We start from the raw sequence: 24,768 nt of genomic DNA on the forward strand, positions 1-24,768 counted from the left end.
TATCGGTCAACGTTCTTCTAACAATGCTTCTTCTTCTTCTTCTTCTTCTTCTTCTTTTTCTTTTTCCTCTTCTTCGCTTCTTTTTATCGCTCCTTCTTTCTTCTTTCTCTTTTTCTTTGAAAATTTTCACCATTCACGAGATACTACTGTCTGACTGTTCGTTGCACGTAGATTTTGTAAAATAAAATTTAGGCTTTCTCGTTAGATCGTTATTATTATTGTCAATAGTTTTAAAAATACTCGCACGCGCAACCTTCTTCTATCTCTAATTCCTCTTCGAACGTAGATTTTGAAAAAGAAAAAGGAAAAAAAAAAAACATTATTTCATTACTCGTCTCTTCGATTGTTCGCTTTCTTTAAATAGAATTCTTTTAAAATATGCGAGCGTTCTTGCATTCCTCTTCCGCTTCTTCTTCTTTTTCTTCTTCTTTTCCAATGTTTCTTATTGATGAATGGTATGTACAGTTGGTTAAGATACGTAGATTTTGCATGATAAAACTTAAAACCCTATTCAATCATTTTTATCGTTATTCAGTTTGCCTCTTCCACCTTTTTCAATCGTTTCTTTGAAATATACGAATGCCAAGTTTCTCCTCCTTTTTTCCTCATCAATAAATTCCATCGATATATATATATATATATATATATATATATATATATATATGTTTAAATTTAGAGAAGAGAATACGTAACGTATGATAATCCATTTCACGGATAAATCCAAAATCCGTGATATCTTCGAAATTCCACTTTCAATTCTTCTTTTTGCCTCCTCTCCAATCTAATTTCATGAGCAAACTTAACCCCGCCCATCCCACGATCGTACGTCAACAATTTCCTTCGAATCACCCTTACCCGACTGCCACATTATCATGCAAACTGGTAGCGGACCAATGAACAAAATAAAGGGGGGGAAAAAAATAAAAAAAAAAAAAAGAAAGAAAAAAAAATATTCCACGAGGCATCAAAACGTTCAATTTCGAGCGGGTCGATTCGCCGAGTAGAGTAGAAGGTATATAGAAGAAGCTCTACAGGTTTTCGATGTTTAATCGTCTGTCAAATTCACGGTACGGAAAGCCGAATTCCCTTCAAGGGAGAACGTAAAAGAGAAAAGTTGTATCGACGTGGAAAAGTCGAGAATCAAGTGCGAAGAAACCTCGATTCTCAATATCCTTCTCCTTCTTTCTTTAGTCTTCTCCTCCATACTTTTCACTCCTTTCCTATCCTCCATTTCCACCATTCCTTCGTTTCTCAGCATTCGAGGGAGAAGAACGAAGGGGAGGGGAAGAGGAGACACGCGTATTAATTTGCTCGACACGAATAAAAAAAGGGAAAGGAAAAAAGTAATGGAGCTCGGCCGAGTCGGCTTACCGTTAGATATAAGTTAAAGCGTAAATATACGTCTTTCTTCCTTCTCCGTGTTATCCCTTTTCCCAACTGTGCTATCTGTAATTGATATCTATATATATATATACAGGGGAGAAGGATGCGTGATTATACAGTGTTAAGGAAATTGAACATAATGTATCGCCGATGAATTTCATTCCGTTGATTTGATCCGCAATTATGCGGATTGGAACGAGTCCCGAGGATTTCTTCGATTTGGCGAACCTGCATTAATTCTCCTTTCCAACTTGCGCTCTTTTTGCTTTCTACACGCAATTACACCACTGTCACCGCGTGATGTATATAATAACGGCCGAGTCCTAGGTTTATTTCGCTCGCCTCTTCCTTTCCTCCGTCGAGGAACGTATACCGAGAAAATTCGATATCGATTCGAGATCGACTGGGGAGGATCGGTGATTAACTCTGATCCAATATTCCATAATATACAACGTATATTATGGAACGTGTAATTCATCATTGCAAACCTCGCATTCGTATATTCAACTTTCAAAATTCAATCTCTATTCTGTTCGTTCGATTATCCTCTTCGATTCCACTTGTAAAACTTTGGAAAGAAAAAAAGAAGAAGGAGGAGGAGGAAAAGATCGGCACATTCGTACATTATTCACACGCGGAAGCATCAATAATAGAGGCAAAATACAAGGCTACTCGTTTATTCCATAAATCTGACGATAAATAACGGGCGTGTTTGGGGTGTTGGATAGCTCGTGGCCGCTTATCGTATCCCACAAATGCGGCGGAACGCATTTAAAATGTATTGAACTGTCACGGGGCGCCGGTTTCCCGGATTTTAACATTTTTCATCGGCCGAGCGAGACGCGGGTCCGCGCGGATTACCGAGTTATCGTTGTTCTAAGTGTGTCGGTCAACCGAATTGGGTTCGAGGCCCCCTCCAAAAACGCGTCCAACCCCGCGCCTAATCCCGGCCATAACGCTTTTTCGTTCGCCGCTCACCCTTGCGAGCGAGAGGAGAGAAAGCCTTCGACGCAGCCGAATAGAGCGGCTTCCGCCCTTTTCACTCCGAATTTCGCGATTCGCCACGGATTCCAACCATTTCAACTAAGCCGAGCTATCTGCAATCGATCCTCGCCATCTCTCGTTAGATTCGAATAGAAGAGAACAATTTGCCAATGTTTCATTTTTTTAATAACTCTCGAGAGAGTTAACTAACAACTAAGTCGAGCTATTTGCAATCGATCTCTCGTTAGATTCTCTCCCGTTAGAATAGAAGAGAACAATTTATCGATGTTTAATTTTTTTAATAATTTTCGAGAGAGAGTTATTCGGAGTTACACGATGGATTCCAACGATTTCAACTAAGCCAAACTATCTGGAATTGATCTTTCGTTAGATTCTCTTCTGTTAGAAAGAATAGAAGAAAATAATTGGCAGATGTTTCATTTTTTTAATAACTCTCGAGAGAGTTAACTAACTAAGCCGAGTTATTTGCAATCGATATCTCGTTAGATTCTTTCTCGTTAGAATAGAAGAGAACAATTTGTCGATATTTAATTTTTTTAATAACTCTCTCGCGACAGATTGCAACGATTTCAACTAAGCCAAGCTATTTGCAATCGATCTCTCGTTAGATTCTCTCCCGTTAGAATAGAAAAGAATAATTTGCCGATGTTTAATTTTTTTGATAAGAGAGAGAGAGAGAGAGTTAACTAAGCCGAGTTATCTGCAGTCGATCTCTCGTTAGATTTTCTCCCGTTAGAATAGAATAAAAGAGAACAATTGGCTGATATTTAATTTTTTTAATAACTCTCTCGAATTAGTTATTCGGAGTTACACGACGGATTCCAACGATTTCAACTAAGCCGAGCTATTTGCAATCGATCTTCGCCACCTCTCATTATATTCGAATAGAAGAGAACAATTTGCCGATGTTTCATTTTTTTAATAACTCTTTCCAACGATTTCAACTAAGCCGAACTATTTGGAATCGATCTCTCGTTAGATTCTCTCCTGTTAGAATCGAATAGAAGAGAACAATTTGCCGATGTTTAATTTTTTCAATAATTCTCAAGAGAGAGTTAACTAACAACTAAGCTATTTGCAATCGATCTCTCGTTAGATTCTCTCTCGTTAGAATAGAAAAGAACAATTTGCCGATATTTAATTTTTTTAATAACTCTCAAGAGTTAACTAACTAAGCCGAGCTACTTGCAATCGATCTCTCGTTAGATTCTCTCCTGTTAGAATCGAATAGAAGAGAACAATTTGCCGATGTTTAATTTTTTTAATAATTCTCAAGAGAGAGTTAACTAACAACTAAGCTATTTGCAATCGATCTCTCGTTAGATTCTCTCCCGTTAGAATAGAAGAGAATAATTGTCGATGTTTAAATTTTTTTAATTACTCTCGAGAGAGAGTTATTCGGAGTTACGATAATTCGAGGAGAAGAAAGTTTTACTCTCGAATCTACCCTAATTTTACGAGGATCGGAAGGAGGAAGGGGGGGAAAGAATGATAAGAATCGCGACGTTAGAGGATATCGCCGGTTCGATTTCGGAATATGGTTATACGTTGCAGTGAACCCGACAGATATGGAGCTTTGAATTTCTGCCTCATTTTCATATATACGCGTTCCCATCGCGTTTATAGCAGATTCTTCGCGTATATACCTGTTACACGCCGATTACACTTGTAACCGGAGAAGTAAAACTGAACGAGGATTGGAAATAACAGAAACCGCGCGGAGTTCGTTTCCACGAAAGTTCATTTTAACATTTGTTAATTATTTATCATTTATTAATCTCGTGAAAATTCTCGAAACGCTTTCTATCCTACGATCCAATAACTATAGAATAGAACAAGGATAGAAAGAAAGTTTCGAGCAAATCAACTGATCGAATCAACGCGATTGTTGCAATCAATCGAAATCGAGCTCGCATTAATTCCGAAAGGAGGGCAATTCGATTAATCTGGGAGGAGGAGGGCAAAGGGCGAGGTCCATCCTAATCTGCATCGGCAGATTGCTCTGAGAATTGACAGAGAGGAGCGATTTCGCCTCGCCCTTGCTTCCAAGTCGCCACACTCGAGTGTCTCATCATCTTGAATCGAACCAATCTTCTTAGACCCGATCTCTCGCGGTCTTTTGGACGGAGAACTCGATGCATACATTAAGGCGGCTTTAATTGAGAAGAGTTCCCCCCCTCCCGGACGAGTAAATTTGCCGTGTTCGTAATAACGGAGAACGTTGAATCTCCCAGGGGGGGAGGGAGAGGGATCACACTTAACGCGTCAACTTCTCGCAATTTTAACATCGAGAGCAAACTCTCGCACTTTGATTAGTTTGACGAATAATTTATTTATATTTATTTATATCCTTTATCTCGCGGAATCGAGTTATTTTTAAATTTCTGAGAGAAATCGATGCATCGAGTTATATAGATTACGTTACACGTTAATTTAATTTCGATCGAAAATTTATTCAAATTCCCGCCTTGGCTCGGTCACGCGCAATTCCTAGGAAATGCGTAGGAAATATAGTGGTACCTTGTTGAAAAGAATGGGCTAACAGGGTGTGGAGTTTTACGCTGGCGGCGTTGAGTGGATCCTAATAAAAGACCATAGTCGGCTTATCGAATCTCGGGTTTGCGGTGGCGGAGGAGTGTTCATAGCCTGTAGCCATTTTCACCCCTCTGTCAACCTTCGACCTCCGTTCCATTATCCTAGTCTTCCGCCGCGGTATCATTTACTTCCAACGCTTCTCGAGACGAGACTTGACGCCGCTCCAGGAATCTCCACTCGATGGAGATTCGAACTTTACGCTCGAAAACGCTCGAGATAACGATTATGGATCGGATAGATTTTTTTAACGACGACGACGAACGAAAAATTGAGAGGAAACGTAAGTAGAATCTCTTTGAAAAATTAATTTAATTATTTTTCTTATTCGATTTTGAACAATTTTAATTCTGACGTTATAGAGAAAGACGATCGAAACGACGAACGGTTAAAAGGAGGAGGAGGGGAAGAAGGGGAAAAAAGGAAAGGAAAGGAGGGGGGGGAAGAAAGAAAGAAAGAAGAGGAAAAAGAATAGGAGGGATGGTGGAATGCCTTTATACGGCGCATCTCTATGAGATTCTTTCACGACACGCCGATTTAAAATGCCTTTTAAGACGTTAGATAGGGATTGGTGGAATTGTGCCGGTCTGAATCGAACGTTCGACGCCCGTACCCTCTGATGCTCCATAAGTTGCATTCCTACTTTCTACCTTAATAAGAAAGTCGACGCGTCCGCGTCTATACTTATGCAACGAGCCGTGCTCCGTTTGACGACAACGTCGAAAGGAGCAATATTCCATTTAGATGAAACTTTCGATCCTCTTCGCGCCCGTTTTTCTCCCAATCCAGCTCGTTATTCAAGAGATGAGATACGTTCCATTGTCGCGATATTAAAATTTTTATCTCTTTATCTTCGGAAAATCCTTTAAATTTCTATTTCGTTTGGACAAAAGAGAAGAAAAATCTATCTACGATTGTATATAATTCGAAATCGATAATTGTAAAAAGCGAAATGCAAAATTATTTAAAAAAAAAACTAAAGAAAAGTGAATCTGAATTGGCAAAATCAAAGGGGGTCCAAACGGTCCTTCGGGAAACAAAAGCGCTCGTTTGGCCGCATTATAATACAACGACAGCGAACATATCCCCCGCAACTTAAAATCGTGCTGCTTTGCAATTCCGCTCTCCCTCTTTCTCTCTCTCTCTCCAATCTTCGAATTTTTACATAATCGCGTTTCAAAGCCGGATAATATTTATACGATAATTGAGCCGGCCACGACGCCGCACGATAATGCACGCGCAATTATGGAAATGTGCGACCCTCTCGACGCGTTTTTTTCTTAATCCTCCTTTTCTCCACATTATACGCGACAATCTTTTCCCGAACGATACTTCCTTCTAACCTCAATCCCATTCCAAGCGCAACGTTTCGTTCGCGATTACTTTGAAAAGATCAAAACTTTTCCTCTCGATCGAAAAACAACGATCGTCCACGAATGAATCGGTCATCTCACGAAGAATTCATCTAGGAAGCGTTTGTTATATTACGCGCAAGACGGAGTGGGAGGGATAGAATGGAAGCTAAGGGCCCAAGTTTGGGTAATAATTGGGGATGATTATGGATGGAGTCGCGCGCACGCTCGCAGTTTAGTGCCATTTACATTGTTAATAGAATCATTATTAGGTTATCGTGGCGATTTATCCGGTTAATTGGGATGCCTGGAGGGGAGGGGGGTAGGGAGGGAAAAATGCCAGGGGCCCGGTCATTCGCAGTTACGCCCGGTGCGCCGGTTAACGCCGAGCCCGGCGCGTCGTTCCGTCTCCGGCCACGAATATTCCAACGTTATTATATATACCTGCTGTGATACCAGCCCTCGAAATCATAGAGCAGCGAGCGGGCCGCTCCGAGAGGGACAGAGAGAGAGAGAGAGAGAGATAGGGGGAAAAAAAGAAGTTAATCGTCGAGTAGCGCAATAATTACTTTGGCCCGGCTCTCGGCCCTCCCACCACCCTCTCGATCCGTGTATCCGGCCAATCATTACGTTTTCGAAATGGAAATTCTCCTTCTCTCTTCCATTTTTCTTCCTCCTCGTTTTCGATTAACGAGAAACGTGGAAATGTGTACTAATAAACGCGCGACGAGGAATTTTTGTGGAATTTTTTTTTTGGGCGATCGTTAAATTTTTCGAATTCTATCTTCGAAACGCGTTGTTGCAAGGGAAAGGATTCTATTATTTCGTCTTCGTCGGAAAGGTGTGATTCTTCTCCGTTAAATTCGTGAATCACGTTGAGAATATCGGATAATTTGCATACACTGGCAAAAAGAAAAAAAAAATATTCTACATCTTCAAAAATTACTAAAGTTGTTTAATATTCATTCTACGCGGCTGATAGTAGCTGGAATTTCAAAATTTCGTCCGGTATCATTCCCTTAAATCGCGCCAATTGCACGCTTTGGCTTTTTTAACGAATCCGCTGCTCGATCGTTTCCAAACTTAATAAAAATCAAATGATTCTCCAAAATGAAACAATTCTCTCGTTCTCGCGTACACTTCGGCCGCCTCGATTATCAAAACATTAAGAATTCGACGAATCTTAAAAAGCTTAAAAGCAGCGATACGAATAAAATATTACGTTACATACGAAAAGCAAAAAAGCATCCTTTCCACGAAAGAAACGAGCAACCTATTATCTCTAATATAAAAAAAAAGAAAGAAAAATTTGAAGAAGAAGCGAAGCAAGATAGGAAACAAGAGAACAAAAGCAAGAATCTCGAAGGAGGAAACAAAAAACGGAGAAAGAAAAGAGAGAGAAGAAGAAAAAAAACGGAACAAATTCGGCATGCATCCTCTATGACTAAATGCTGGGGCATACCTTTCGAAAGCGTAGTGTCTCTCGTCAAATCTGTAACACATAAACAAGCATACGTCACTACATAACAGCATTACGTGTACACGGGGTCCAGGTAAAAGGGGGTGATTGGATCGGAATAAAAGCCCGATCCCCGCCGTTTTGCGAAACTAGTTTCGAGGGGACGGGGACCGAAGAAACGCGCAGAGAAGGGGAGGAAAACGGGTGGGGTGGAGGACGAGAGCGAGGGGTGGCTGTTGTGGACGGAGTGGATAAAAAGGGGGGGAGAGAACCGCGAATATTATTGGAGAGACGGTAGTTTGGTGCACATAAGTAGTTATACCTATAAGTAGACATAATCATCATCACCAGGCGTAGGTAGGCAGACGGGTAAGGTTAATTTCCAAACCCCGTATTATGGCCCCCGAATCAAGTTTTCCATAGTATAATAAGCAATTTTATGACGTGCACTCGTAATTATATTGAGATTAGATAAGACGAGGGGCCCCGTTTTAGATTTTGCGGCCCCTCCTCGTTCACGAGGGGCCATTGTCCAAGTGGAAAAATTTGGACCTGTATGTGTATATACATATATATATATATATATATATAGGATGTTGTGCGCGCACGATCTGGACGATTGGACGACGACGATGCGTCCTTGCGGTATGCTTGTCGTGATGATTTTGATGATACCTTTGTGGCCGGGCCAACATCGGCCGCGATTAAATCGCGATCACGTTAATTTTCGTAATCTGTGGACTGTGTATACATCGATGATCGTCCAATCGATCGCTTAAAATAAAGATATTTGGACCAAGGGAAAAAATGTTTTATCGAACCTTGACCTTTTGCCTCGCTAAAATTAAAATTCTACAAATTTCGAAGAAAAGAAAGAAAAGAAAATTCACCGTGCCCCCGAGTTTTCTTCAATTTCGCAAACTATATATACAACGGTATATATAGTTAGTTTGGGAGATCGATAGTATCCGTGGAGAAACGATAGATTTGCGAGATCGTGTGGATCCTGAGAGCTTTCGGGAAGAAGCGTATCGCGCGATTCCCGTCCCGGTTTTTGCCCGGCGCGAGACTCGAAACCCGGGAACAAACAAGTCCCGCGACACGTTGCATTTACAATGCTATTTTTCTCCTAAATGGAACTTCTTCTGATATCGCGATCGAGAGGGCCGACCCTCGTTTTTCCGATACCTCGAGGATCGAGTGGCCGCGGCGGCCCCCGGAATGTCGGCCGAACCGATAAAAACCGAATCAAATATCCTACCGTTCGGCCCCCGGCCCCGACTAATGAAAATACCCATTGTTAACCGGGCCGGTTTTGCGCCGCAGAAATTTTCGGCCCCAGCATCCCGTCCCCGTGCGGCATTTCACTGCCGGACGTATTAGGCCGAACACGTAATTACTGCGAGTTTCTTTCCGCTCTCCTCCCGTGGTGTACCGCTCTCCTATTTTGGACACGTCCATCGTTTCCAATTCGATGGAGGGAGGCAGGGGAAAAGAAACGATCGCAAGAAACGTAGGGGAGGGGGCATGCATCTTTTCGGCACGTTGGTCGATAACAACGGGGAAAATTTCGTTATCTATCGATTTATCTTTTTGGATTTACCGATCCAAAGTGGGTACACACGCGATGGTTGAAACCTATTTCACGGTCGTTGATCCTGGAGGAGCGCGAAAAGAACGAGCGAATGACAAATAGGAGAAATCTTTGGGAGGGGAGGGAGACTCGAACGTTTCGACGCGGAAGAGGAAACGTGGCTCCTTCCGTTGGGAACGCGCCACGACAATCGCAGTCAATTGTCATTACGGGAAATTAAATCAGTCGTCAGCTTCTATTTACGCGGGCCCTTACGCCGCGTAAATCGACCCAGAGATAAACCACGTTTCTCCACGCGACGGAAGAATCGGGGATCTGATCGAATACCGTTATTTAAAAAAAAAAAAAATCACTCGAACGAGACGAAGAAAGAAAAAAAGATAATAATCCGGAAACGATCCTTCCGCTGAGGAGGACTCGAGCCGAGTCGAAAAGGCCGGGTCGAAAACAGAAGCTATCGACCTCCTCCTGCTCCGGGGGAACGGAGGAGAAGAGGGCACGAATCTCGATCGAACGGCGGGTGGAGGGGTGGATACCGCGGAAGAGGACGTGAAAACAATTTGAATCGCGGCCGGTTGCATTCATTTGGGGATCGGTTTTGGAACGGTTTCTCCCCGTGATCCTTATTTAAGTTAGCCTCACGTTCGGCCGCAGCACGTGATCCAGCTGCTCGAGAGGAATCCCACGTATCCGTGACGTCACTCCTATCTCGGTGAGCGCAAGCTGCACGAGCCGATACCGGGGGCTTGAGCGCGAGACTTCTGTCTAGTCGGCTGACTTATTAGGAATTCCGCTCGTCCCACGTGCAGAAATTCGGCTGCGCCACGTGCATTCGCCGGACGCACGTTCTTATAATTTGCGAGACGTCGGTCGACTGCTTAAACCACACACACATACATCCTTCTCTTTTTCCACACCCCGTATTCTCGATCGAAAGTAGACACGGATGCTCGATTAATCCTCTTCCTCTTCTACGAGCGCGTAGATAGATTTGGAAAGAATCTCTCCAAACAAATTCTTTTATTCATTAAATCAAACTTAATGAGTTATTCGAAAGCGACGAGAAATTTCGGATCCTTTCGATTTCCTTTTCTCAATGACATCGTCGATTGCCAGCCGGCTGATCGTTCTTATTAATCACCGCAATTATCCTTTAATCGATATTCTCACAGTATATTGCGGTATAATGGTGTAAAAATGTCTCGTACGCAAGGAGCGATAATTCACGATGATTCGCATAATTCTTTCTTTACTTCTTCGGTCGATCGAAGGTGTAAAGATTTGTGGCGAGGCGTTTATCCCGTGACATGCAATATACACTCCCTTCCTTCCTTTCCAGTTCCCTAAATCTCGCGCCTAAATTAATCTCCTTTTCTAAAAAAAGAAAACTAACTAAATAACTTTCGCTTCGATATCCGCACTTTCGATATCCGTTAAGTAACTAACTCTCCTCTCTCTTTCTCTCCGCCTCCTGTTCGTCTCTCGCGAAGAAATCTCTTCCTCTCAGAACAGCGTCTCATCTCTCGGAGAAGAGGGAAAGAAAAAAAATGGAAAAGAAAAGAAAAGAGAAACGACGGCAAGAAAAGAAAACAAAGGTGGAGGGGAAAGAAAAAAAAAAAGGAAAGCGGAGACGAGTCGCGGCACGCTCTTGTAACACGGTGAGGAGAGAAGAATGCTCGGTATAGATCACCGTTCCGGAGCGTAACGCGAGGCCATTGGTTACGGTAGGCGAGAGCGTGTAGAAACGCGCATTGTCGACGTCTCATAAGACCTCTGGGAGGAAATCGCGCGCGACAATAGAAGGAGAGTGAGGGGGCCCCGATAGAGGGCCAGACGAAGGCCTCTCTCTCTCTCTCCGTCCGTCCACGGAGAGAAGAAGAAAAATCTCGAAGGCTGGCATCCCGACGTTTCAACCTCGGGAAAAATCCTCTCCTCTCGTCATTGTTTCGCCCGTTTCTCTTCCTTTCAGCCCGTTATTTATCGGTTGAATATTCAGCCAACACGGGCGCACAAAACCTTCGGGGACGGACAATCGGGGGAGCGACGACGGGGCCTCGTGGACGGTTCGCAGCGCTGTGAGAGCGGGGCCTCCACCGGCAATGGGCGAGGACGCGAGGTTTCTCGCGCACACCGGCAGCGTTTCGCGTGGATATTGTCGGGGAACGAGGTTGGACGTCGTTGGACGAGAGGCGACCGTCAACGCGAGTACACAATGCCGCAAGAACGGCGGAATGCATTAATATTAATAGTGGCACCGCGAACGAGGCCTCCTGTAACGGTGGCCGTGGAGCAGTCAGGTGAGCCGCGGGAGAGACTCTCGTCCGATCTCTCCTCCGCTCACGAAATCTCCACTCGAGTCTCGCGAGAACACCACTTCTTGCGTTTATCTTCTTCCCTTCCTTCTTTTATCTTCCTTCCGCTCCGCCCGATTCTTCCCATGTAAATGAGAAATTTATTTCCTCCGTAACCATCTAATTGGATCGGTCGTTGGATTCCGACTAGTTTAAATTTTCGTAATATCGTGCGCAACGTAGAAAACTTGTATGGATATATATTTTGATTACGTTGGAAAGTTTTAACGTAACATCGTTTTAATTGCACATATAACGAAACAAGTGCTCGTAAAACTATATTTAGATAGAGTCTAGCATTAAAATATATACATACGTACAAGTGAAATAAGTGGACGTTAAGTGGGTATAAAAATTTCAGCGATTATCTGTTGGCCTCCTAGCGCAAAGATTAAAATATCCGGGTGAAATGATCGGACCCCGTTCGCACGTACTAATGGCGGAGCAGGTACGGTTTAACAGTTAAATCGCGGAGGCTCGTGTAACGCGGCGGAACGATGAGTAACCGTGAAGGTGCGATGATAAAGAAAAAGTATAGCTACGTGGGCGTAAACGGGTGGCGACCTCGGAGGCGTAACCAATGCTCCAGGCGACAACCTTATCGAATGGCAAGTATGCCTCTGCTCGGCCTGCCAACCTAACAACCGAACCCTTTGGCTAAAAATTGCGTTGCCACGAAAAAAAAAAGGAAAAGGAAAGAAAAAGAAAAGAAAAAGAAAAAGAAACGTCTAAACGAATTCGATCAAATCGTTGCCCGGTTAATTTCAAATTTCGAGATGAGAGAATTTTCAAGGTTAATTTTCAAAATTTAAGTTTAATGGTACGAGCGTTAAGACAATGATCTACGAGGGAAGAGCAGAGGTCGGAAATTTTGACGAAATCTCTGCCAAGATAACGCAAAAACCGCGTCGTCCCTGCGCGTCCTCGCTGCTGGCCGTACAACAATATGGGCTGATGAATTATTGTCAACATCAGAATGGGTTAGGACTTTCCGCAGAAATTTTATATATATATATATATCTATCTGCAAGGCGGCATCTTCATAACGCGAGCAAAGGATTTTGATAGTCTTGTAGGTTCAGTCCTAAAGAACGCGGCGAGATGGAGAACGAGATAGAGCGTGGCAGACGCTTTGTTACGCACTGTGGCGCATAGGTGTATGAGTCACGGTTGTATTAATTAAACAAACCCCGAGGACGCATAATTCTTCGTTAAAGATGCACGATCGTTTCTTTTTTTCTAAGTAAATGCGCGATTTATTCGCCCCTTCAAAAATTAAAATTATTCCGTTCAAAAGTAAAAATTAAAAGATGACGATTAACAAAAACGGAAAATGGAAGAATAATGTTTCACAAAGGCAAAAGATTCGACAAATTCGAATTGAAATTATCCACGAGTAAAAGGGAAAAAAAAATTCGGGTCGCTACGAGAGGGTATGTTAACACGAGGGTATGCTAATTTCGCGAGTTGGACGCGTGTGGGGGCTAGATTAGGCTTATACAGGAGTTATCGTGTAATTTAAATTAATGATGGAACATCTCTCTCGTTACACTCGCGCTTAAACCATAGAAATTTAATCTTGCTACACCATTACGATTGTATCGACGATCGTAACGAAATCGTAGAATGCAGGGGGTCCGCAGAAGGATCGAACCGCAAAGGAAGGGACGAACAAAGAGCAAGGTGTGTGCGTGGCGGAGCCCTGGGAGAAATAACGCAGCTCGTGGACGGCTTTGGGAGAAGAGCTGATCCGACTTCGGATCGGGCGTTTCGTTCGGTCGCTTGACCTCGTCGGGTAATAAGAATAAATGTGATTCTATTACGGGTTCAATTGTTACTGCGGCAGATAGGCCGCCCGCCCGCCCTCCCATCCCCTTCTTCGATCCAAGAGGGTAGATGATCGCGGCCGATAACGCGGACCAGGATGACTTTACCTGCGCCATCGCCGCTTTTCCACCAGCTCCGTGTCGATATCTCGGATATCTCGGCCTGGATCATTGTTTGTCGAGATGGGTGTAACGTTTCGATCGAATACGCGGAGCTGTTATTCCGCGCGAATTTTTAATTTCGCAATTTTGCTCGACATTTTTTCCTTCGAAATTTCAAACGATCCGGCCAATGATTGCTTTCTCGAGAACGTATCTTGAAATAATAACATCGAGGAGATAGTTTCGAAATTTAATCGAGATCGAGACGAGTGAAAGGAAAAAATTAAATTTAAATTATACGGATAGAGATCCGTAAAGTTGTAAAGTTATTCGAAAAGAAAATAAAATTTATCACCGAATAATAATAATAATAATATAACAGAGGTATATTTTTAAATTATTAAAAAAGAATATTAACGACGAAGGAAAAAGAGGAGAATGCTACGATAATACGTATTTTCTTTTCAATAAAGAATTTCAGTTTCATCCGACATTGTTTCGAACGACAGAGTTATAATTAAAAATAATAATAAACAAAAAATTACACGTTCGAAGCAATATCGGAAAGAGACTCTGGAAGATTACTCAACATGGTTAAACGGTACTCACCGTGCGTTGACAGAGGTAGGATTTCCAACGTCGTCCACGGACGGTTTCCTAGAATGAAACCACGAATGAAATTCGTTATTGTTCGCCTGCAGCTGCATTAGAGCGGGGTGTTTATACGTGCTGTACAGATTTGGCGTTTGCCACATTCTGCTGTACATTTGCGCGTCCATCGTTCTTTTTTCTTTTCTTTTTTATTTTTTTTTTTTTACATATCCCTTCCTTCAGTCCCAACTCTCAAAATCGCACCCCATTTCCGTCCATTCGACTCCCCCTACACAACACCCTCATCGGACACGAGTCCGATTCACGAAATCCTCGACACGACTCTCTCTCGAAAATTTACTCGATCTCCGTTCACTAGAGAAAAAGAAAAAAAGAAAAAGAAAAGGAGAAAGAAAAATCACCACAATCCGAAGACGATCACCACCACCACCACCACCGGGATTTAAAATTTAAAACATCCTAACATCCATTTAACAGTGAGTCAAGTGACACGTGGTTGAACATCGACTGAGAAACGACGGAGAATCGTTCTCACCCCTGAACGAGGGAGGCGAGAAAGAGGACGAGCACGCGAGTTAACTTTTGACAGGCGCAACACGCACGCGGTCTGAGGGCGTGTGCATAAGTGTCATCGAGTGGAGGCGCGTGTCGGCCTCATGCTCGCCCTTGCCACCCCCGTCAAACATCACCCCCCACCAGACGCTGCGCGCGACTTTGGCGCGCCACGCGCGCCTACCCCTCGAGCAGAGGGGCTGTTTAACCCCCCCGACGGGGTATCCATGGCTCGTGACCGACCGTTGTCCCATCGTTAATTGCGTACGACGTAGATTCTCTTTCGAGGATTCGTCTCGATTACTACTAAAGGGAGAGAAAAGAAGAAAAATATTCTGAAACTTACTTGGAAAGCGAACTCGAAATTCGGGTATTCGGATATTCATCGCTCGTTGATCCATGCAATCGGAATTTGTATAAATTGTATAATTTCGGAGATGAAATTTAATTTCCTCGATGATGCGATGCTCTCAAGTGCTGCGTATATACTAAAGTCGACGATCGACCGTGCGTATTTATTCGGAGGTGTCGGCTCGTGTTTACGTCGGTCAAAGTCGACGATTATATATAAATAATAGATTAAATAATTCTTAGATACGACACAATACGAAAGTTATTATATTTATATTCTACGTCGTTTTGTTTTTCCGTCGTTCACAAACTAGTTTGAATTATTTGAATTTAGAGAAACATTTAATGTATGTAAAAAAAAGTAAAATTAATAATTAATTATAAATTTTATTGAATCAGAATTCGAATTTGGAATACTTTGTAACGTGTACTCGTTAGATTAGATTTTTCTTTGGAAGTAACGTAGTAAGCAAAGAGCTAATCTATGGTTGGAGGGTTAAAACGACCCTTAGTTGGTCACACCCTAACGTGTCTCTAAGGATGCTTTCTCTTTCTCTCTCTGACACTTCTATTCAAGAGTGTACACGAAGAAAATACGCTATTTCCGTTAAAGTGTATGCATCGTATGATTTATTAAAATTGAAATAAATTTGTAACATGGAATCGTAGATATTTGAAGGGAAAAATAGGAATGAGAAACCGCACGTTTCGGCGCAAAGTTTACGCGATCATGTTTTTTTGATCACGACAGGAGCAAGAAGTCGGTGCTCCATCTTCATTTGCCTGAGATCAGAAGGGCTACGATCCCAATAAAATCGGGCCTATCTCGATGGCGGATTGCGTCTATGCCGCAACATCGCCCCATCCGAGAACCTTCTTCCACCGAAGGGAAGAAGATCGCCTATTAAAACCCAATGGGATTATACTCTTAGAGCGTATCGACGCTGTCGAATTTATTCAAACGCCGATATCAACGCCGATGTATGTTTTCGTCTTCTTACCTCGCAATAACAAAAATAATAAAAATCTGTAACCATCGATCAAGATAAAAATCTCTTATATTTTTTTCTTCCTTTCGATAAAATATCGGGGAATGTTTCGAGGGAATTGTAATAAAATTTGAAGGTATCGCGACGAACGAGTCGGAGAGGAAATTATTCTTTTTTTTTTCTATAGATATGGTTTCGTCGATATGGAAAACTTTCACCGGGTTTAATAATGAAGGATGGCGGATCGGGCGTCTCATTAGCAAACCGGCGATACTTTTCCTACGAAAGAAAAAGTGAAGCGTAGCCTGGTTACGCTAGATTTTATAACGCCTTAACCGGTAACTAGTCCGGCTGGTGGACGTCTAGCAGAGAGAGGAGCACTCGAGGCTGGCCGATCGGCGTTCCTTTTACGAAGACGTTTCCTATGCCGCGTACTGTTACGACACGATGATGCTCATTGCCACCGACGATGTACACGCCGCATAAGTGCTAATGAGCAGCTTCTTCTGCCCGGTTTTGCATCCTTTTCTGGCCCTGATCTGCCCACCGATCCACGGATAGAATTTTAACGAACGGCAATTTTATATTTTATTTATACGGCCGCTAATAATCTTTGCCCGATCGATCGGCCAGAAGAAAGGGTTGCCGTTCAACCGTTCGAGGAAAAATGAAGATTGAATTGGAAGGGACAAATTTAGTAGCAAATTGAATTAATCGATTCATACGTCGGCCTTCCTCGCGTATAAGGAAGGCGAAAATCCAGTTTTACGCTCACGTTGTAAATGTGGATCATCGTCGAATAAACTGTTAATCTTGTCTCGCCATAAATTTCGATAGAGAAATGATTTATGATATATATGTATGTATGTCATCCGTGTCGCTATCTCGATTATCGAATCGTAGAATAAATGATAATAAGGACAGACGATTTAAAACGTAACGCGATAATAGACGAACACGCGCGTGACAATTTTTTTCTTTTTTTGCGCCCACGAAATTAACTATTCTATATCGAATTGACCAACGATAGAGCGCAAGTAAATATAACAAACACAATTACAAAACGATACTTCTATTCGATCGCGAATAGAAATAGCTGCTCGGTTGGAAAACACCAGAAACATCGTCTCGAAAAATCCTATCTTTCCTCTTCTTCGTTGAAAAATCGAAAGTCGGGGAAGTGCTCTCCGACCGACCCCCGATTTGCCGAGTAAAAATGGAGTTTGGACTCGGTGGTCGGCGCGGCAAAAAGCGTGGAGGAGCCGGTGCCGCGAGGGCAGGATCGGATCGATCCGCGGGACGGATGGTGCGTGTGGAGCAGAAGGAGAAGAAAAGGCTTAAAGGCCGGGGGTTTCAGCCTAAGGGCAGAAGTAAGTATCCGATACCAAATTAAATGATAGGACGGCGCGCGCGCGCCGCTACCGGGGAGACCTGTCCTCATTCCAGCGCCATTTTCGGAAAACAGCATTTCATTGCCGCTCAGTGCGGCGGGCCGCGGAGTGGGGGGGAGCGAAAAAACGGGGGGAGAGGTGGGGAGGAGGTGGTGGGAGGCGCGAGAGAGGCGTAAGGGAGAAGGATGGAGAGAAGAAAAGCTCGGGCGCACATAATCGCGGACAATGCGGGGCCGTATACGTGTACCCTCCCTCCCCTCCCCTGTTCCACGGGCAAAAAGTTATTTGTCAATTAATACACGCGTACAGCGCGTGGTTATTCGCCATGAATACGCATGGTGGAGGGAAAGGCGAGGTGGCCCCGTTTAATGCTGTCGCATTACGGTGACGAGAGGAAGGCGAAATGACAGGGGGATGTTGGGGGATCGGTGGACGGCGAAAAACAGGACGAATCGGAGCGGATCGGTGGAATCGTTTCTAGAAGAGCACGGCCACTACAATGGAATGCTTTGACCGGATCCGATCCACCGTTTCAACCATCGTACGGGACGGGATGGATCTTGAAGCTGCCCCGTCAGCCTCCTCCGATCCTCGGCTGTCGATTCGCCACGCATTTTTAGCAGCGCGCCGCACAAAGCGCTCTCGAAATTGGCTTCAACCGCGATACGAGTGTCCTCCCTCCCCCTCTACGCCCGTGCATAGGGGTACCCCCCGTTTCGTTCGCGCGTTCCCGATTTCCAGTCTCCGCCAAAGATTCTTTCCAAAATTTATCCATCTTTATATATATACACGTATATTGTCGAGGTCTCGATACGGATCTAGATAGATCCTAGATAGATAAGAGAGGGGGTTTCCGAACGAAATCGTTAACCGATAGATCGCACGGCGGCGGATGAAAACGATCGGCGCGCCACACATTTCCCATTAAAGGCGACGATGGGCAAGAAGAGGAGCACGATTGGCGCGCGATTATATTAATTAGCGAATACCGTGAAAGCCGCGTAGTCCGAAAAGAAAATCGCCACGTAGGAAATATATATCGATGACGGGGCGAAAAAAGGAGGAATGCAAAAGGGTATAAGGGAAGCGGGTTTGGCACATTTTTTGAATCGCAGGAATGCCGATACGAGCTATTAGGTGGAAGGGGGGGCCTTCTTACGTGGAATCGTTAACCTCGGATAGCCACCCGATAAAAGACGATCGGTGGACGAGGGCTGAATTAATGAATCCCCCCCCTGTGCCGCGGATGTAAAACTCTCGCCCCTGTCTCTAACTGTCAAAAGAAACGGAAACGGCGTGTATACAGGCTTGTTACGTTTCGCCGGCCAATCTCGACACGATTGCTGTGCTTATATACGCGACCGTTAAACATTCTTTTTTTTCGAGAAACGCGTTGAACGCGTTTACGCGAATGGACTAGATCGGGATCGGCCGAGGAATCCGTCCGTCCTCGGGATCGGTTGGATTAGGAAGTGGGTAGGTATACACGGAGTGGTATACACGTGTTTTGCACGGGGTTAGAAGAAACCGAGTTCGAATGGAAACGATCGATCGTGCCACTACTTTGTTCGTCGAAACGGGGAACGGTTTAAGAGTTTTTGGCGCGGTTGGAATCGATACGCTTTCGTCGAACGGCAATTTGTCCATTTTTTCGATCGCGTCGTTTGCTCGCGTAGCAGGAATACACGATCAATGGATCGTGTTAACGAGACGCTGAAACCCGCTTCGACATCTTTATAACCAAGTCACCTGAACGCGATTCGATAATCTTTCTTCATCCTTCGTATTATCGAAATAATACGAATACTAAGATTCACGAACTAAACGTGATTTATTACATTCGTTATTGCCTCTCTTCGTTCGTGTGCTAATAATTAACATTCCAAAAGAAAAAAAAAAAGGGAAAAAAGAAAACGTTATATAGATAGCCCATTTTATCCTTACCACTGCTACCATACGTTAAATATCGTATAACGTATCATTTATTGGTATCGATTGAAACGGAGAGACAAGAATCGAGGCAGGCACCGCGTGAAAGCTTGGAAGGTGGATAGCGTGGAACGATTTCATCGGTCTCTCGCCGCAAGGGTCAAGTGTACGGAGCGAGTGCGTTGGTGGGAGAAGGAGGGCGCGTTGGCGAAACGTGCGGAGCGAGAGAGAGAGGGAGGGCCGCGCAAAAGAACGGGAAGAAAGGAAGGAAGGAAGGAAGGAAGAAAGAAAGAAAGGAGGGAAGAAAGAGAAGTTTGTACGCGCGCGTGTGCCTTGTGGTCACCCGTGGGGCTTCCATTCAACCGGTGGCTCGACTCGCCCACTCATTCCTTCATTCATACACGCTGCACGCGATTTGAATCGATAAGCAAACCACGGAAGCGAATCTTTCCTATTGGCCTGGGCTGGCGTTAACCGACCTCGTACACGGAATCTTCTTACGTTCCTTTCTCGTCGAGACCAGCGTAACGTCCCCCTCCATCCATCGCGTCGTTTTCTCGGCAAAATTTTTCTATCTTAAGAAAAGAATTTTAGAAAAATATGGATGATATGGAGAGACTTGGAGGTACTTTACCGCCAATTTTTGTCCGACTTACGAGAAATCTCATCGCCGATAAGTATCTAGAAAATGAAATCCTCGATTCTCGTCGATATTATCGTGACTGGACGTTCAGGCTCATTACTCGAGACTCAACCCCATATCAATTATAGTACTTTTGAAATTAATCAGTAATTCAATACTATCAACGAGTACCACCTTATTACACCGTACCATGATTGTACTATTAGCCAATCTTTTGCATTTCTATCCTCCATCAAATTCTACCCTATACTTGGTCTTAATTATACGAATCGTATACCTTTACAATGATCTCTTCCCGCGTATCCTTCTTTTTTCCCTTCAAAAATCCTCGAAACGTATCTCGAAAAGAAAAATTTAATCGATCCACATCTAAACAATTCCAAAACCCCTCCCGAAACCTGGAATAACTCGGAGCTGACCCCCTTGGCGAACGGGAGCAGGCCAACGAACGCGCTTTCCGCAAACCTGCGATCGTCGATCCTCGATGCTCGAGGAGGATCCAGAAGCTACCGGAGTATCGAGCAGCACCGACAACACTCGAGAGAAGAGGAGGAGGAGGAGGAGGAGGAAGGAAAAGAAGAAGAAGAAGAAAAGGAAGAAGTAAAGCGCAAGGAGGGAGGGAGATGCGAGTATAGGCGGCGGGAGAGCGTTGGACGGAGAAGGGCGAAGGTGGAGGCGGGGGAGGCGAAAGTGGAGGTGGAGGCGGTGGTGGTAGGGCGAAAGGGTGAGCGAAGGGGGGCTACGACCGGTCGGCTGGACAGACGCATGGACGGATGGAAAGACAGACAGGACTGGAGACCGCTCATTACGGGCGGCGCATGCGCGAGGAATGCGGCGGCTCGGCTCTCCCCGATACAATAAATATAGGATCGGATCGGATCGGATCGGCAGGTAAGGCTGGACAAGGATCGAGCCATCTGCGATACCGACCGAGCAACAGAGATCGACGGGGGATAGAGAGAGGAGGAAGGGAGGAAGGCGCGGAGAGGCACGGACAGACGCGCGTAGGGGCCAACGTTCAGCCACGGGAAGTAAGGATGAATCGATGAACGAATCGGGCGGACAACAATGCCGGGAGTAGTAACGACATCCAGTTAAATTGAACGGTTGCGAAAAAAAAAAGAGAGAGGAGAAAAGAAAAGGAAAAGGAAAGGGAGAAGAGAAAAACAGCGGTTGTTTTAAGAGACCAGGTTATATATATTGGGTTGTATTCCTGGCTCGAGCCGATCCGATTTGGCTTCCGGCAAACGATAGAATGTACGTTATTACGAGCAATGATCCGAATTCCGATATTACGACACGATCAGTTTCTGGCGAGTCGAGTTTTCAATTTCGGATCGAGTTTTAAAATAGCCATTAAAGAGAACACCTTCCAAACGCTCCATTGATTCGAATTTAATTTAATCATCGTGATCGTACGCGATGAGAAAATCCGTGTAAAGAAAAAAAAAGAAAGAAAAAGAAAAAGAAGAAGAAAAAGGCAAAAAGTTATATCGTTTGACGAAAAATCACGGAAAGATCGGAAAGAAGAATGGAGTAGTGGGAGGGAGTAACATTAATTAAAATGACGAAGAGGGGAAGAGAATAATGGTTGGAAGAGGAAACGGGTAAACAGGCTGTAATCCGGACACGTTTTTCATTCATTACCGATAATTTCTGAGCGGACAACGCCATTAGCCCGAGTGGAAAGAGGGGTTTCACAGGTGTAGGCGCGCGAGCGCTCGCGAGCGTTCACGAGTTAGAGGATCGCGATTCACTTGAAGGATGGGCACCCGGTTTAAAATTGTAGGGAGCGGACGTGGCCGATGTATTCGCGATATAAACGCTGATCAATCAGCTGCGCCGGTGCATTTAATCGATAGTTCAATAATTATTAACCTGGGCCCCGAGGTACGGGGGCCCCGGCCCCGCCGCAGATTGCCCGCTTTACGAATTCCCATCCTGATAGTTTTGTTTCCAGACTTATAAATTGCCTGTCTCTAACCATCTCTTTCAGATGAACAGCTCATTAACGACGCGTATAAATTATTCCAACGATATTTCAACGATATCGAGGCCCGATCGCAGCTCATATCCTCTTCTATCGATCCTTCTTCCCTCGTGAACCAACCATTTTCGTCGAGATTCGATTTATCGATCTTGGGAACGGTTCGATTCTGCGTCAGTCAGAGCACTGGAAATCGGTGCTCTACCATCGCGTATCTAACCGCGTATTTCCATCCTTTCTTTTTTCTTTTTTCTTCTTCGAGCGTTCATTCATTCGTATTTTTTTCGATTCGCATTTGCATCATCCACGCGTGAAAAATTTCGATCGAACGAACGAGAAATCGTTTGTAAAAAGTTGGTCCATCGTTGGTGAATAACGCGTACTGGAGGACAGGACTCGAGAGAGTGGACCGATTACGAGATATTCCTTGCACGTGGTCCCCAGGCGTCGCGCAACGAGGCAAAAAGATGAAAAGGTAGAAGGACGGTGGTAGTCCGATAACGTCGCGCCAGAGTTATTAATTACCGCGGTTCGCCTGTTCGCAATTAGCTTTGGATCAGTTTCGGCTAATTACATCGGTGTCGTCATTAATTACTTCCCATCGTCCATCGAATTCATTTACAATGGCTTTCCACCAACGGTTTGTCCGCCGTTGCAAATTACTCGCACTCGACCCTTCTCTCGTTTTCGTTAAAATATCCCCCCCTCTCCCTCCTTGGCCCATACTTTCAATTCTTCTTTTTCTTCGTGGAAATTTTCGAAATTTGAAATCGTCGGCGTTTCAATCTCGTCCCCTCCCTTTCCAGGAGAAAAAGAAACAAAAGAAAAAAAAGAGAAAAATCTCTTTTTTTTCACCCATCCATTTCCACTTTCGTTAAAGATTAAATAATCCTTAACGCGCAATCTCGATCTCTTCTTCGTTCGAAATCACACGCAAATGAGCAGAAGCAACGTGGACCAACGTGGAGGAGAAAAAGAAACGAGAGAGAGAGAAAAAAAGTGGAGTCGAAGCGGCGCGCGAATAGTCAGAGCGGAGAGAAAGTATTCCTCGAAGGGGCAAAAAGCCGGCATCGACATGTCGATCGAAAGAAGTGTCGCTAATTTGATGTAGCCGGTGTATACGGCGGATCGTATGGCGGAGCGGTTTGGTCACTCGCGAGTTGATTTATACCGGTGGGCAAGAACCTCGTGGCAAACCTCGTTGTCTTGCTCATTGCTTCCACCGCTCGTCTCTCTCTCTCTCTCTTTCTCTCTTTCTCTCTTCTCATCTCGTTGATCCTCTCTTTCTCTCTCTCTCTCTGCTCACTTTGAACAATGGAATTGCGTCGCGACGTCAATCTCTCTGTATTATTCACCTCGCCCCTGCTCTCCTTTATATCCCTAGCTGTTCCCCGTTTTCGTTACCTTTTCTGTATTTCTTCTTCTCCTTTTTTTTCTTCGAACCTTGTTTCTTGGTTTTTCTCTTTTCTCTCTCTTTCTCTCTGCCATTTTTTATTTCAAGAGTTTCTCTTTCCGTGGAACCGTCTCGCTAGTCTCCTCCTCGCGAGAGAGAATAAATCGAGAGACAAGGGATCGTTTAAAATCGTGTTACCGAAGGCTGACGTCTTGGATTCCGCTAATTTCACGGATATCGGTTCAAGGTTTAACGTACGCGCGATGGATCGACAGATATCGCGTTTTTTCGCCATACGATGAACGAGGAGAATGGTATTTTTTTCAAAGTACGATTTGCAGAGAGGATTATAAGGATATTTAGGACGGTTCGTAGATTCGAAGCAGAAAAGAACGAGCGTCGAGAAACGTGGAGATGGAGTTTGGTGAATTCATTTTAGGAACGCGTTTTCGTTCAATTTGTATCGAAATTTGTTGGATTAATTATAAAACATACCTGTCTGTCCAACAGAGAGCGTCATCTCGATACCTGAAACGGAGAAAATTTTAATTAATTTTCGTCCAACGAAATTTCACGAGAAATATCGTGACAAATATCATATATATATATATATATATATATATATATATATATATATCGATTGTATTAATTCATCACGGTGCACGATCTTCTCTCTCTCAAAGTCCCCTACACTCGACACTTGAAAGAACGTATCGCAGCTTACAGGAAAAAGCTTTTATATGAAAGCCTAGCTGTGAATAAGATCGCCGTCGTAAATTGTGCGCGAGGCTAATCTCACGGTTGAACGCTGCCATAGACTTCGCTTCGTTTGACTTCGGCCACCTCGAGACACTCGAAAAAGTACGAGGTCGCATTGGATTTTCAATTCTTCGCCCCACGCACTCCCGATTTCTTCCCGCCCGATTCAATTCCCTCGCAAACGTTCCCTTATATCGCGTAAAATTTATCAATCGTAAAAAAATTTCCCATCCATTTTTATTTCGACGACGCAAAAAATAAAACGCTTCAAAATTCTCGCATTAATCGAAAAAAAAATTCGAAAGTATGACTTTTTTTTTTTAATTTCCTTCAGAAAAAAAAGAAAGACCTAAAACTCTCGTATCGTCGAACTTCAATAAGAAGGGACAAACCCTCTCGGAGAAAAATGGAGAGAGAGAGAAAAGAGGGGGAAGTTGGAGAAGTCGCGCGTGGTGTCGCGGATGAATCAGAAGGTGCGAAGAAGAAAGTGGGGCCTGT

The 24,768-nt window shown here is 44.0% G+C and overlaps 1 protein-coding gene across 1 annotated transcript in view; it reads right to left on the bottom strand.

The window, feature by feature from the left end:
• LOC726709 overlaps positions 1–24,768 on the bottom strand; it is a 231,047-nt gene that overhangs the window by 65,781 nt on the left and 140,498 nt on the right. The window contains 3 exon segments of the mRNA XM_026444488.1: positions 7,795–7,824; positions 14,274–14,321; positions 24,007–24,039. Of these exon segments, the coding sequence (XP_026300273.1) occupies positions 7,795–7,824; positions 14,274–14,321; positions 24,007–24,039 (111 nt within the window).

Source organism: Apis mellifera, linkage group LG12, assembly GCF_003254395.2.
Source record: "Apis mellifera strain DH4 linkage group LG12, Amel_HAv3.1, whole genome shotgun sequence".
Lineage (NCBI taxonomy): Eukaryota > Metazoa > Arthropoda > Insecta > Hymenoptera > Apidae > Apis > Apis mellifera.